General features: G+C 40.6%; 1 protein-coding gene across 1 annotated transcript in view; it reads left to right on the top strand.

Moving 5' to 3' along the window:
* CUBN (cubilin) overlaps window positions 1-16757 on the top strand; it is a 272612-nt gene that overhangs the window by 83210 nt on the left and 172645 nt on the right. The window contains exons 26-27 of the mRNA XM_015099599.3: window positions 392-548; window positions 1901-2088. Of these exons, the coding sequence (XP_014955085.3) occupies window positions 392-548; window positions 1901-2088 (345 nt within the window). The remainder of the gene's footprint in view (window positions 1-391; window positions 549-1900; window positions 2089-16757) is intronic.

The following is a 16757-nucleotide window of genomic DNA, read 5'->3' as shown; positions in this document are numbered from 1 at the left end:
ATCCTTTATTTTCAATCTTTACATTTCAGGCTAGGTTCTCTCCCTTACTCTTATATACAGCCACAGCTTGAGTACATAGCTCAAGTTTATAAACACTTAAATACAATTTTATAAGATATTTGATTCAGGGCTCTTCTATTGTTATATCATTTTGTATTTCTTCCCCACTTATCAAGAATTGCAGAGTCATTTAGATAATGTTTACAGCCATAACCATCTGACATTTAAAATATTTTCCTGGAACTTCCTTGGTGGTCTAGTGATTAAGACTCTGCACTTCCATTGCAGGGGGCACAAGTTTGTTCCCTGGTCAGGGAACTAAGATCTTGCATGCCTTGTGGCATGACAAGAAAACAAAGAAATAAACAAACAATAAAATGTTTTCTTAAAGGTATATGATGGGTCAAGTACCAGCTCTCATCTGTTAACTCAGCTTTGTGGGAATGAGAAACCACCTGTCATCCGTTCCAGTGGAGACAGCATGTCTTTAAAACTGAGGACAGATGAAGGCCAGCAAGGAGGTGGCTTCCTGGTCAAATACCAGCAGAGTAAGTGTGTGTATTGGTTGCTCAGTGACTGCAGTGGGTATTCAGTCTCTTGAATGAAGCAAATTGAAAGAAGTGTAACCCATTGGTTTGAGCAACTGAAATAAATCTTAGCTCCTTATGAAAAAGTTTAACTCTGTTTGATAGAGAAATGCTTACATATTGAGTATAATGTCATGTAACTAACACATGTGGTAAGCTCAGAAACCTGGAAGAAGAATTTGCTGAGATAGCCACAATTTAAAGATTGGTGTAACTGGTTAGCAGCTAATGGGTTTTCATCTGAATTAAACATGACAGTCTTCTAATTGGGACTGTCAATAATGGGACACTATTCCATTATACAAAGTTATCCAACACTATTGTTTTTGTCTTCTATCTCAAAAGGTAGTTAAATTTTATTGAGGGAAACTGTTGACCTCAGTGTCTTACAAATGGTGTCCCAGTCACCTGTCAAGAAGCAATGTAGGAGAAATGCAACTACGAACCACATTTTTCAGTGACAGTTTTTCAATATATTTATTTTCGCATTCTTTTTTATTACACATCATACAATATGAAAAAGACTGGAGAAAAGGCATACCTAAGCCTCATTCAAGTCATTAAGTTTGGTGGAATTTGGCTGTGGCTCCCAAGACTAGCCATACGTAGAAGTGCCTAGTATGGCTGTGTTGAAAACTCAGCTAAAGAAAATGCCACCATCGGATTGAAGACTTTTTTTTTCAAAATTTAATGTTTTCATTTCTTCTTCAAATCTTTTACATTGCTTCTATTCAATTGAATCTTCCTGATGACTAACTAGAGGAATAACAGAGTCTTTATTATGAATTTCATGCTGACTTTTGAATGTTGAACAAAGCCATGTTGTTAATCATTTTTAGCACTCACATAAGACTTTGTGTTTCTAAACTGTTGAATTTAAAGGTCAAGATTTCTGTCTCTTCCAAATGCTAAAGTTAGAAAAACAGAAGCATAGAATGTTTAATACACTTTTCTAAACAAACAAATTAGACTGATGTGTGAGTCAGGCTACGCTATTCTGCTCTGCACCAATTCACAGGAACATGATGCCAATTTTAACACAGGCAATTTTCATGACACTTTAAAGTTTATGAATTCATTTAAATATTATTTCACATTTGTTCTAAATGGAGACCATTTCCATATAAAAATGCTGCACCAGCTACCTGTGTATGTATGCATCTATTTGTTTGTATGCACGTGTGTGTTTGTGTATACATACATATATATGTTTCTTTTTAACATAGATGTTTTCCTGTAGAAAAATCATACACATCTTGGGGCAATTATGATAACGTATGATAGTGGTTAACAGTCATTGTTATTTTTCCCAGCATGTGAGAACGTGGTGATTGTGAATCAAACCTATGGCATCTTAGAGAGTATACATTATCCAAATCCCTATTCGGTCAACCAGCGTTGCAACTGGACCATCCAAGCAACAACTGGAAACACTGTGAATTATATGTTTTTAGCATTTGAATTGGAATATTACACAAACTGCTCCAGTGACTACTTAGAGGTATGTATTCTGAAGCTAAATAATCACTGCATTTTCTGTTCAAGTTAACAAACCAAGGTAAGTTATCATGCTTTGCAGAACCAAACCATTCACCCTGTCCTATATGACTGTAATATGCTGACTATACATGGTATGTGGACAGATGTGTTTCATGTCTCTTTCATTGCATCATCATAATAATAAAGATATTTAATCCATTAAATTATATGTACAAATAACTATCTGTGTTTTAAGGTTTCAATGTAACTTCTGGACTGAGTAACCTCATCTTACCTAAAAAATGCAGAAGTAGAAGAAAAACTTCTGGTTTTATTGGTTATTTTTTGTTTGTTCTTATTTGTAAAGAGAGATCAGAAAGTATTTAAATATCATGACTTTAATACCTAATTAAGCTGATACTGGGAATCATGGTTTTGATTCTTGTGTTTTATTTTTACACCTGAGTTCATTTCAGTTAATTTTTCTCTTTGTAAAATGGAAGTTTCTGTTTGTTATGATAATGACCACAAGTAGCATTTATTGAACTTTCTGTATTCAATGCTATGCAATGAAAGTTGCTGGAAAATTAGGTACCTCCAAATAGAAGGTAATATGCTACTTTTATGATAAAATATTTTATTTACCAAAGCTTTCTTGTTGATTTGAATATGCAACTTTGTGGAGGTATAGATTGAAAAGTTAGGTGGTTACTTATCTTTCTTTATTAATGTAATTATATAATCATATATAAAATTATATATTTTATAAGCCATTGTATTAATTTAGAATGTTAGTTTTCACTTTCATAAAACAATTTTATTCAGACTGTTTACATATATTTTGACATCTAGTTCTCATCATTAATAAAATCACTTTTGAGTCACTTAACACATCATCTTTATCTCCATCTCCATGCTAGCATGTAATACTTCTAATCCACATATAATGTTTTCACTAGAGATCTTTTCTAAGAGGCCAGTCCCCGCTCTGATAACATTAGGACATTTCCTGTATCCCTTCTATCCACAACTTAATAATTGAGTATCGTTCTCTTTAAGATAGACAGTGATTTTTGGAAGTCTTGCTTGCAAAGACTTTCACCATCCAGTGTGTGTAACTTTCAGGACATAGTCCCAGGGTGGGGGAGGGGGCGGTGGTGTGGGAATCACAGAAAAAGCCTTTACCTTTGTAAAAGTGTTTTAACCCTCTTTTTAAGCAATTCTTAAAAAAAAAAAAAAAAAGCTAGCATTGATGGAGGTCATTTGAGATTATCATATCTTTTCCAAATAGCACTTTTGTTTTTCAAAGCAAAGAAGAGAAAGCTGTGAGAGACTTAGTAAGGTGCTGAATATTAATATATGGATTCCTTGCCTTTGAAGGATATTTTTGAGGGTTAAAAAAAATCTTGCTTTATATTTAGAAAAACTCAGTATTAGAGAAATAGTAACCATAGTGTTTAGCCACCAGAAAGTTATATTTACTAGTAGTCAAAGAAAACATGAGACAACATGAAACAAACATTAAAAAAGCACAAACTTCACAGAGATTTTCAAATCCCCTTTCCTCAATCTGTGGGCTTCCCTGGTAGCTCAGCTGGTAAAGAATCTACCTGCAGTGCAGGAGACCCTAGTTTGATTCCTGGGTCAGGAAGATTTGCTGGAGAAGGGATAGGCCATCCACTCCAGTATTCTTAGGCTTCCCTGGTGGCTCAGATGGTGAAGAATCCCCTGGGTTCAATCCCTGGGTTGGGAAAATCTCCTGGAGAAGGGAAGGAACAGCTACACACTCCAGTATTCTTGCTTAGAGAATTCCATGGACAGAGGAGCCTGGCAGGCTACAGCCCACTGGGTCGCAGAGAGTCAGACACGACTGAGTGGCTTTCACTTCACTTTACTTTCTCGATCTAGTGCTCAGGCAGTCTTCACAACTTGACGATGGCATATTTGTCTCATTCCATTTACCTGGAGCGATCATCTTCTTTTCTTCACATGGTCAGATTTTGTTCATTCTTTAGGAAAAAATACAAAAGTTTCTTTCAAAGCCGCTTGTTCATACCACAGACATAGCAGTTTGTTATATCATATTTTTACCATGTGTGATTGTACCCACATGCCCTACTGGACTGTAAGCTTTTTGAAGGTGAGAACTATCTCCAGCTAACTTTGTAGCCCAGGCCCTGATTACAGAATTGAAGTCTTATGGGAGTTCAGCAAGTTCAGGTTAAACTGAACATCACAGCCATATTTTAGCATCAGCTGAAAGATAAGCTATAAGAAAGAACTGAATTCCAAACTGCATTTTTGTGTAATCTCTACACATTCACTTTAATTCTACCACTTTGAGCACATACCAAAATAGAATTCATGGGTGTGCAGAGTATTGCATGTTTACCAATCTGCTGGGCGCCTTATTTGATAAAAGCACAATGCTGAGAGCGGGGCCAACAGGAAGCTTTTGTACTGGGCTTTAAGGGTGGCTTTGGCAGAAAGAGTGGGAGCAAATGAGATGAAACCTTTCCAGGGACGAGACTCCACCTCTTTGGACTTACTTGAGGGTGAAATGGTAACAAAATGGTCCATCGGATAATTTTTGGAGGTGTTAGAAAACTTGTTCCAACAACAGCAGAGCCATTCCGCAGATGATGTTATAGATGGGCCGTGTATCTTGTGCAACAGTGATGGTGAAAGCCACAAAAATACAAAATGAGAACCAGAAGTTCAGCTAAGCCTTCCAAAGAATGACACTGTTGCCAGAGGGAGGAGATGTTTTCCATTTCTGTAAGCCAAGGGGCAAGACCAAAGCAATTGCTACAATGGCTGGCTTGTGATGGAAATTCTAAAAGTACAAATGACCATTAACGGAGAGAATAGCCACAAACATGAAACCTAGCTTCCATTATTTTATAACTTCTAGTTCAAGGGTTTTTTTCAAGTGATTTAGCCAAGTTCAAAGTGAGTAGCTGTGACTGCAGCCAGAATTGAGTTACTTTCAATTAACAGAACTGAAACTATGCAAGGACTTGATTAGGTGCTGGTCAGACACTGCGCCCAGCTTTGCTGAGACGTGTGGGGTGGTAAAGATCCCACCGGGAAACGAATCAATCCTCTATTCCTTTGTCCTCTGGGTGGAATGAAAGGATTCAGATTTGGAAATAAAAGACTTAGTGGGAGGAAGGGTCATTTGCTTAAAGGAGTAAGGCTGTGTTGCCCCTGCAGTTTTAGGAAGTCAACCTTAGAATTCTTTTTGTATTTTATTACTTGATTGTGCTTTTTCATTTTTATTTTGAGACCAGGGCTGTATCTGGAAAAAGAAGTTTTTAAATCAGTATTGAAAATACAAACAAAAGTAATGGATTTGGGAAAAATCAGCACAGAAATGTACAGGAAATCCAGAAACTGTGTTGGTTCTGGGAGCCTGTGTGTGGGGAGCCAAGGATGGAGGAAAACCAAGAGGCTTTTGTGTCGTGGAAGCTGAAGGAAGAGACTAGAATAGAAGGCGACAGTAATAAGCAAGGAGGGATGCTCCCAAGGGTCCAGAAAGGTCAGCTCCCATGGGACGCCCTCTGCTTCCTGCTCCCTGGTATGTCAGTGTCTCTCCAAACGTGGTCCAGGATTGGATTCAGTTTTCCTACTAACTTGGCATTGGACTATATTATCTGGTTTGTGTGTTCTAGTGTTGCAGGCTGAGGTTGAATAGGTTTGTTGTTAGCCATGTCGTAGTGTTAGATGATATTAAACACCTGTGGTCTCCAGGTCATTTTTACACAATTGGCAGTGACTTCATAGCCAAACATAGGATATTTCTAGTAAGTTATACTGGACTATTTTGCCTCAGAATTCCATCTCACGGTGATTCCTCTAAATCCTCTGGTCTTCAGAGTATTATTTATTTGCATGTAGACTCATTGGCCTGTGACTTCTTAAAAAATAATTGATAAAATATCAGAAAGATGGTACCTGTTTCAAGTATTCTAAAATGATAGGTTTCTTGGGTTAAAACGCTTCTGTTATTGAACACTTTTGGGAAAGCACCATTCAAACGAAGTTGGTAATAATAATTTGTCAAATGCATTACTTATTAGATAATTCTTGAAGCAACTGTGTGATGTAGAAAATATCATGCTCTCATTTGACAGGTGAGGAAACGAAGACAAAGGCAAGTTGTCCACAGTCACACAGATTATATTACCAGAGCCAGGCTTTCCACCAGGCACTGTGGCTCCATGCCAATGCCCCAAGCCGTGACACCACACACACTCCGCGTGTGTTCTCTTTCAGAATTATCACTTGGGAGTTTCCATGGAACTCCCAAGTTGACCACTTCAGTGACCCTGTCACCAAGAGAAATTCATGCTATTTAGCATGACCTTTGCATAGGGAAAACTAGTCAATCTAATCACACTAGGACCACAGCCTTGTCTAACTCAATGAAACTAAGCCATGCTGGCGGGGCCACCCAAGATGGGCGGGTCATGGTGGAGAGGTCTGACAGAAAGTGGTCCACTGGAGAAGGGAATGGCAAACCACTTCAGTATTCTTGCCTTGAGAACCCCATGAACAGTATAAAAAGGCAAAATGATAGGATACTGAAAGAGGAACTCCCCAGGTCAGTAGGTGCCCAACATGCTACTGGAGATCAGTGGAGAAATAACTCCAGAAAGAATGAAGGGATGGAGCCAAAGCAAAAACAATACCCCGTTGTGGATGTGACTGGTGATAGAAGCAAGGCCTGATGTTGTAAAGAGCAATATTGCATAGGAACCTGGAATGTCAGGTCCACAAATCAAGGCAAATTAGAAGTGGTCAAACAAGAGATGGCAAGAGTGAACATCGACATTCTAGGAATCAGCAAACTAAAATGGACTGGAATGAGTGAATTTAACTCAGATGACCATTATATCTACTACTGCGGGCAGGAATCCCTCAGAAGAAATGGAGTAGCCATCATGGTCAACAAAAGAGTCCAAAATGCAGTACTTGGATGCAATCTCAAAAACGACAGAATGATTTCTGTTCGTTTCCAAGGCAAACCATTCAATATCACAGTAATCCAAGTCTATGCCACAACCAGTAATACTGAAGAAGCTGAAGTTGAATGGTTCTATGAAGACCTACAAGACCTTTTAGAACTAACACCCAAAAAAGATGTCGTTTTCATTACAGGGGACTGGAATGCTAAAGTAGGAAGTCAAGAAACACCTGGAGTAACAGGCAAATTTGGCCTTGGAATCCGGAATGAAGCAGGGCAAAGACTAATAGAGTTTTGCCAAGAAAATGCACTGGTCATAGCAAACACCCTCTGCCAACAACACAAGAGAAGACTCTACACATGGACATCACCAGATGGCCAACACCAAAATCAGATTGATTATATTCTTTGCAGCCAAAGATGGAGAAGCTCTATACAGTCAACAAAAACAAGACCGGGAGCTGACTGTGGCTCAGATCATGAACTCCTTATTACCAAATTCAGACTTAAATTGAAGAAAGTAGGGAAAACCGCTAGACCATTCAGGTATGACCTAAATCAAATCCCTTATGATTATACAGTGGAAGTGAGAAATAGATTTAAGGGACTAGATCTGATAGATAGAGTGAACTATGGAATGAGGTTCGTGACATTGTACAGGAGACAGGGATCAAGACCATCCCCATGGAAAAGAAATGCAAAAAAGCAAAATGGCTGTCTGAGGAGGGCTTACAAATAACTGTGAAAAGAAGAGAGGCAAAAAGCAAAGGAGAAAAGGAAAGATATAGGCATCTGAATGCAGAGTTTCAAAGAATAGCAAGAAGAGATAAGAAAGCCTTCTTCAGCGATCAATGCAAACAGAGGAAAAGAACAGAATGGGAAAGACTAGAGATCCCTTCAAGAAAATTAGAGATACCAAGGGAACATTTCATGTAGAGATGGGCTCGATAAAGGACAGAAATGGTATGGACCTAACAGAAGCAGAAGATATTAAGAAGAGGTGGCAAGAATACATAGAAGAACTGTACAAAAAAGATCTTCATGACCCAGATAATCACAATGGTGTTATCACTCATCTAGAGCCAGACATCCTGGAATATGAAGTCAAGTGGGCCTTAGAAAGCATCACTACAAACAAACCTAGTGGAGGTGATGGAATTCCAGTTGAGCTATTTCAAATCCTGAAAGATGATGCTGTGAAAGTGCTGCACTCAATATACCAGCAAATTTGGAAAACTCAGCAGTGGCCACAGGACTGGAAAAGATCAGTTTTCATTCCAATCCTAAAGAAACGCAATGCCGAAGAATGCTCAAACTACCGCACAATTGTACTCATCTCACATGCTAGTAAAGTAATGCTCAAAATTCAGCAATATGTGAACCGTGAACTTCCTGATGTTCAAGCTGGTTTTAGAAAAGGCAGAGGAACCAGAGATCAAATTGTCGACATCCACTGGATCATGGAAAAGCAAGAGTGTTCCAGAAAAAATCTATTTCTGCTTTATTGACTATGCCAAAGCCTTTGACTGTGTAGATCACAATAAACTGTGGAAAATTCTGAGAGAGATGGGAGTAGGTCAGGAAGCAACAGTTAGAACTGGACTGGAACAACAGACTGGTTTCAAATAGGAAAAGGAGTACGTCAAGGCTGTATATTGTCACCCTGCTTATTTAACTTCTATGCAGAGTACATCATGAGAAATGCTGGACTGGAAGAAACACAAGCTGGAATCAAGATTTCCAGGAGAAATATCAATAACCTCAGATATGCAGATGACACCACTCTTAAGGCAGAAAGTGAAGAGGAACTGAAAAGCCTCCTGATGAAAGTGAAAGAGGAGAATGAAAAAGTTGGCTTAAATCTTGACATTCAAAAAACGAAGATCATGGCATCCGGTCTCATTACTTTACGGGAAATAGATAGGGAAACAGTGGAAACAGTGTCAGACTTTATTTTTCTGGGCTCCAAAATCACTGCAGATGGTGACTGCAGCCATGAAATTAAAAGACGCTTACTCCTTGGAAGAAAAGTTATGACCAACCTAGATAGCATATTCAAAAGCAGAGACATTACTTTGCCGACTAAGGTCTGTCTAGTCAAGGCTATGGTTTTTCCAGTGGTCATGTATGGATGTGAGAGTTGGACTGTGAAGAAAGCTGAGCACTGAAGAATTGATGCTTTTGAACTGTGGTGTTGGATAAGACTCTTGAGAGTCCCTTGGACTGTAAGGAGATCCAACCAGTCTATTCTGAAGATCAGCCCTGGGATTTCTTTGGAAGGAATGATGCTCAAGCTGAAACTCCAGTACTTTGGCCACCTCATGCGAAGAGTTGACTCATTGGAAAAGACTGTGATGCTGGGAGGGATTGGGGGCAGGAGGAGAAGGGGACGACAGAGAATGAGATGGCTGGATGGCATCACCGACTCGATGGATATGAGTCTGAGTGAACTCTGGGAGTTGTTGATGGGCTGGGAGGCCTGGCGTGCTGCGATTCCTGGGGTCACAGATAGTCAGACATGACTGAGCAACTGAACTGAACTTGCATAGGGAAACAGTGATCATTTATTATATCTTTGCTTCATACTGACAACTTATGATCAGGGTCCAATGTAGAATTTTTCCCCCAAATTACCATCCATCTTACTCATCTCTGAGATTCCAGAATAAATCTTTCCCACATTTTGGAAGTTAAGACATTTTCTCTTCAGACCTCTGGCATCTGCCTATGTTCCCTCTTCTGCCTTATACTCTTGGTTGTAGATACACACTCAAACTGACCCATGGGGAAAAGACTAGTGTTTGTGAAATGGCTCTTACCCTAGGAAAGTGAGAATGAAGCCTCATGACACACGGGATCAACTGAAAAGCTGGGAGAGGGCTGGGACTAAGAAGGCTCAGGAATGACTCCCTTCTTCCTTTTTCTGACTTTCTTGTTTCTTGCTGTGAACATAGACTCTGGCCTCATTTTTCATCTCAAAAACTTCCTCTGAGTTTCTGCAGTTTCACAGATTCATCTTAAAAAAGGGCACCCCAGCCATGACACTGCAAGGCTGTGGGCCTCAGGTGCCTACAAACAACTTGACTTTCCCTTGGTGACAGGTTACATCTGTCACCAGGTGCTCATCTCTTTGAGTCTGACAACAAGGCAAGGATCTAGCTGTCAATGGATAAGTGCCCCTCTGTTCAGTATGACCAGCTCTGACCAGGGGCAGGAAGGTCTAGCCCTCTGGCCTGAGTTGCTCATAGTTCACATCTGTGGAAAGAGGCAAGACCTTTCAGCGGGACATGCATGGATTCTGCCGGTATGCTAAAGCCTTTTGTTCTCTTTTTTGGCTGTGTTCTCTTTTTGCGGCTTGTGTGATCTTAGTTCCTCAACTAAGTGTTGAACCTGGGCTGTCAAGAGTGAAAGTGTGGAGTCCTAGCCACTGGACCACCAGGGGGTTCCCCTGAAGTGTGGTTTGAATTGCCTATGAAGTGAGCAAGATTACACAATTTGTTCTGTAGTGACCATACCTCCCAGGACTATACGGTGTAATGCACTTAAGCATGGGAAAATTCTTTTAAAGGCACTGACAGTCTTATTCTCTAAATTGGATTTCCTGTTTCTTCTCCCAGTTTCAAAATCATAGAGGTGTCTTTCTACTTCACCTTCATCATGTTACACTGTCTTCTCTAAGCATTGGTCCAACTCACATTTCATCTTTCTTTTGCCCCAATCATAGCTTAAAAAAAATAGACATTTCTTTCTAACTGCGCCATATCCCAAAGTTTAGCTAATTTGTGTGTGTGCTCGTGGGATGGTCAGAAAGCTACCATGTAGGTCCATGGGTTTTTTTCTTAGACTGAGTTCTTCAGAGGGTTTCCCTTTTCTTACCTACCCCAACCCCCAGATTATTCCTGATTTTGTGGACAGAGTTTAATTTTTTTTTAAGAGTATGTCTTTTTTCTTGAATTTCCTTTTTCTATTGAATTTCTTTGTTCTTTCATTAATTTTTTAGTTAAAAAAAATTTTTTTTGGTCCATGTCCTCATATCTCCTTTCAGAATCTCTCTCCCTAACGCCTCATGCCCATGACTGACATGTCATCACAGGCTCGGAGGAAATGGATCAATCACTCTCTCGTAATGGCTTGTTCATTTCTACAGTCACAGCCACGTCTCTGCTGGTCAGGATTAGTTCAGGAGAGCGCATCGCTTCACTCAGCTCTCTCTGACAGAGTACAGAATATAAAGAATTCAGCAAACAGCATGCTTTTTTTTAAGAACAAGACACCTGTGAGATGTCCACGTAGACATCTGACCTCTGCCATTCCTGGTGTCTTTTTGCTCCACTAGTGTTGATATCTTTCCTTTAAAAGAAAAAAGCAAAAAACTTCTGCTGAGGAAGAAGGTGATGTGGAGGATAAAGCCCCCACAAAATCTACTAAATCTGGCTACTAAATCTACTAAATCCGCCTACTAAATCTGGCTTCATCCCAGAATCATTTAGGTAACTTGTTTAAAAATATATTCATAGACCCTAGACCCCATCCGAGCCCCATTCTGTCAAAATCCCCAGGGGTCCCAACAGAGCAAACCCTCCATTAGCCTCAGCTTAGCAGCTGGGGCCACTGTCTGCAGCCCACTTCCATCGCGACAGCACGTTTCATCCTCACTTCAAAACTCTCTCCTGTGAAGTTGTAAGGATTATAATAGGTGTCTTCTTAGCATATACCTTCAAGGGCTGTTCCATGTTTCTTTTTCATAAGGGCTTTCTTTTCCATTGCTACAGCCAAAGCTGTACAAAATCAAGCATACATTATATGCTTTGATTCACTAAGGCTTACTGATGCTATCATATTTATCTCGTACATTAAAATGTCAGATTCACTTTGCAGTGTGTGAATTCTGACTCTAAACTTCCTCCCCACCTTCTTTATTTGACACCTTTGCCACTATCATCTTCCATATATCATTTCAACATTCTTTCTAATGCCTTCCCTTTCCCGTTATGTCCATTTCAAGTCCTCTCAATTATGTCAGTGACTTCTGACAAATGTATTTCTCTGTAGCCTTTATAAGATTCACTTCATCCCTTGCCAAATTCTCTTTCTAATGTTATCTTCCCCAGATATTTATATCATTGCTTTTTGCACTTCCATGTCCTCCTTTCAGCAACAAAACAGTGCGCTGCTAATGAAAAGCATCCTTGAGAACATCACTGAAGTCCATCAGTCTTCCAGTCTTACACTCAAGTTGTCCAAGTTTGCAGCCTGAGCAGTATTTTCCGTAACTACGTCTCTGCAGCATCAGGCCCACAGGCCTGATTAAGGAATACTGTGGGCTCTCCAGGTGGCTCAGAGGTAAAGAATCTGCCTGTCAATGCAGGAGACGCAGGAGACATGGGTTCAATCCTTGGGTCAGGAAGATCCTCTGGAAATGGCAACTTGCTCCAGTATTGTTGCCTGGGAAATTCCATGGACAGAGGAGCCTGGTGGGCTATAGTCCAGGGGGTCACGAAGAGTTGGAGACGACTGAGCAACTGAGCACAGGAAAGAATACTAGCTGTTTTATGGAGATCTCAGAAATGCTCAGATGCTTAGTACAATACAAGTTTACTTCTCAGTCATGTTGGAGACCAATTCAGGTGTTCCTCCACCTTCCGTATAGTGGCTCAGGAATGCAGACAAAGGGGAACTGCATTTGGGGAAATCACATAGCTCTCTCTGCCACACACGTTGACAGATGTCTTACAAATAAAGAGACCAGTGTTCTCATAAATTTGAGAAATGCTGAATCAAACACAATGGAACAGGATCTGTTTTGTTCTGTTTTTGCTGTAGTACTTCCTCAGGCTTTTACCGTCCTAACTAGGCATTGCTCATTTATTTATCCACACATTCAATCACTTAAATATATTTTAGACACATAGGCTGTGGAAATACAACTGTTTTAGCATCAGTTTTCCTTGTCTTCATGGAGGAGACAGATGTTAATCAATTTATTACTGTTACTGTTGTTGTTTGGTCGCTAAGTTGTGTCCACCTCTTTGAGACCCCACGGACTATTGCCCACCAGGCTCTTCTGTCATGGGATTCTCCAGGCAAAATGTACTGAAGTGGGTTACCCTGTTCTCCTTCGGAGGATCTTCCCAATCCAGGGATAGAACCCATGTCTCTTGCACTGGCAGGCAGATTCTTTACTGCTAAACCGCCAGGGAAGCCCTTAGTCAGTTTGCAACAGTATACCAATTTAGTCACAAGTTGCGTTAAATGCTATCAGGAATATTATCCAGGGTTTCTGAGGAAGAGTAACTGGACAAAGTATTGCAGAGCTGGAGGTTTCAGTAAAGGAAGCTGTGGTTGAGGAACTGTCAAGGCAAACGGGACTTCCCTGGTGGCTCAGATAGTAAAGTGTCTATTTCGCTTCAGTTGTGTCCAACTCTTTGTGACTCCATGGCCTGTAGTCCGCCAGACTCCTCTGTCCATGGGATTTCCCAGGCAAGAATGCCGGACTGGGTTGTCATTTCCTTCTGCAAGGGATTTTCCTGACTTCAGGATCAAATGCACGTCTCTTATATCTCCTGCATTGACAGGTGGGTTCTTTACCACTAGCACCACCTAGAAAGTCCAGTTAGGTATAAAGAAATTCCTAAATAGAGAGCATTTAATTCTTTAGGGGCTGAGATATAATTAATGGTTCATCTCTCAAGACATTTAATTGTCTTCTTGTTTTCTGTCTATAGCCTGCTTCCATAATGCATTTGACAATTCTCACAAAGGATAAATGGGAAAGCCAACATTTTGGTCCACTTATTTCACTCCAAGCTCTATTAAGAAATATAATGAAGAAATGCCAATTCCATTGACTAACAGGAGTTTTGGGTGTTAGCACTGTAACTTAAAAAATTATTTTTGTTACTCTCTGTTATCACAGAGAATAAGGATTTTGCTGTGTGTGTGTGTGTGTGTGTGTGTTTTAACAATTCTTATTTTAAAAACTAATTGCCAATGAAGGAAACAAGAGCAATTCTTGAGTTGTTGATGCCTTTCAAAATGTTGAATTACTTCTCTATGCCTCAATTTCCAGAGCTCTAAGACGGAGATAACAATAGTATCTGCATAATAGGGCTACTGGAATTTTAAAGCAGGTAATACATGGGGCTTCCCTGGTGGTCCAGTGGATAAGAATCTGCCTGCTGATGCAGGGAACACAGGTTTGATCCCTTGTCCTGGAAAATCCTACATGCCTCAGAGCAACTAAAGCCGATCTGCCACAACTACTGAGCGTGTGTACCTACAACCCATGCTCCACAACAAGAGCCACCACAATGAGACCCCTGAGCACCATAACTAGGGAGTATCCCCTCTTACCACAACTAGAGAAGCCTGCGAGCAGCAGCAAAGATCAGCACAGCCACAAATAAATAAATTTTAAAAATCATATGGCCTTAGACAATTACCACTTCTCAATACTCTCACTTAGTAAGCTTGGAAACTTAACTGCTGCTGCTGCTGCTAAGTCACTTCAGTTGTGTCCGACTCTGTGCGACCCCATAGACGGCAGCCCACCAGGCTCCCCTGTCCCTGGGATTCTCCAGGCAAGAACACTGGAGTGGGTTGCCATTTCCTTCTCCAATGCATGAAACTGAAAAGTGAAAATGAAGTTGCTCAGTCGTGTCCGACTCCTAGTGACCCTATGGACTGCAGCCCACCAGGCTCCTCCGTCCATGGGATTTTCCAGGCAAGAGTACTGGAGTGGGTTAAGAGGTAAAAAAAAAAAAAAAAAATTTAAAAATGAAGTTTGGCTCAGTGGGTAAAGAAGCTGCCTGCAATGGGTGCGATTCCTAGGTTGGGAAGATTCCCTGGAGGAGGGCATGGTAACCCACTCCAGTATTCTTGTCTGGAGAATCCCATGGACAGAGGAGTCTGGAGGGCTACAGTCCATAGCTGCAGAGTCAGACATGACTGAAGTGACTGAGCACACAAAAAATTAGATAATACATGGAAAGGGCTTAGAATGATATTCAGCACAGGGTAAGTGCTAATAAATATTATTTATTATTTTTTAACATAAACACAATTTTATGGATAATTTGTTGTTCTAAAACATTTTGCAGCAAATGAAAAGCTACAGTTTCCAAAACAGCCTTCCCAATGTGACTAGCTTAGACTGGCTCTGTGTTGAAAGCAGGGCTTCCCTTCTCTGGCCTCTCAGATTTCCTCCCAAAGCCACAGGGATTGAGTGTTATCTGAATCTAAGAGTGGTGTAGTTAAAATCCCATTTGCTGGCCAAAGAAAAGCAGAGAAGTGGAGGAGATGCGATGTGGTAGCTGCAGTGGGCCTGCACTGACTCTGTTATCATGGCACCTCCTTAAACACTTCCTGAGCATATGAGTCATGCTTCCTGGAACTGTCTGTTAGAGGAAGTTTGCTTCTAGGATGGCTGGCATGTTGCTTAGAATTCAGAGATAAGCTGTTTCAATTCTAAGGACAACTGCTATTCAAAACCGCACATAAAAAGTGAAAACAGTGTGCCAAATGATTCAGTTGAGGCCTCTCTAGCATTGGACAGAGCAGGATCTGGATTCAAAGGAGTTTAGAATGAAGCATATCCGCCAAATACTTTGTAGTGTCATTAATTATAACAAGAAGCATTTTAGAAGACTTTGAAGACTCCACAGTTGCCCAAGTAAAATGTGACTTTTTAAATTACAAAATTTAAAAGGAGAGATGTTTATTTCAGTATGACGAAAATCCCTTTCCTTAAAAAATGCTGATCATTTCTCACCATCCCTCACAGTGAAGAATTTTCACGTAGTTGCATTAATTTGTTGCCGTTAATGAGGCAAACACACTAGACTTCAAAAGAGAGCCTTTGCTCTCAGATTCAAAAGAAATTGTGTTTTCCCTCTCAATAGCCTCTCAAACATGAAGGACAGGATCAGGATAAATAATAATCAGCCCTACCAATAATTTCCACACTACCTGGAAGCCAGTGAAAATTCCATTAGATGCTCAAAACTTGAAAGTGCTGTTTGCACACTTCCTTTCCCAGTGGTTCTCAGCTCACTTTGCTCCTCAGACCACAGGCATTAAGTGCATGCATGTAAGGCCCCTTCTACCATCCAACAGGCACAGGGCATGAAGGAGAAGGTGTCGATCAGAAAGCTGAATCAAAAAGTTAGGAGTTACTGTGAATTTCGATTAATTACACTGATTGACTACTTTTTACAATGGGAACAATTTCCACCTGCAACATTTCAGAATTTTGTCAAAAATGACATATTTTTAAAAAATTATTTATTTATGGCTGTGCTGGGTCTCTGTTGCTGAAAGCAGGCTCTCTGTTTGGGGCCAGCAGGGGCTACTTGCCATTACAGTCTGTGGGCTTCTCATTGTGGTGGCTTCAGTTGTAGAGCACCAGCTCTAGGTGCACAGGCTCAGTAGTTGCAGCGTATGGGCTTAGTTGCTCCAGTGCATATGGGATCATCCCAAGCCAGGGATCAAGTGTCCCCTGCATTGGCAGGTGGATTCTTAACTATTGTGCTACTGTGCTGTGCTTAGTTGCTCAGTCATATCTGACTCTTTGTGACCCCATGGACTTAGACCACCTGGCTCCTCTGTCCATGGGATTCTCCAGGCCAGAATACTGGGATGGGTTGCCTTTCCCTTCTCCAGGGGATCTTCCCAACCCAGGGATCAAATCCAGGTCTCCCGCATTGCAGGTGAATTTTTTGCCA

The sequence above is a fragment of the Ovis aries genome, chromosome 13 (assembly GCF_016772045.2).
Source record: "Ovis aries strain OAR_USU_Benz2616 breed Rambouillet chromosome 13, ARS-UI_Ramb_v3.0, whole genome shotgun sequence".
NCBI classification, from domain to species: Eukaryota; Metazoa; Chordata; class Mammalia; order Artiodactyla; family Bovidae; genus Ovis; species Ovis aries.
The sequence above is the reverse complement of the archived record's forward strand: the minus strand, read 5'-3'. Positions and strand labels throughout refer to the sequence as shown.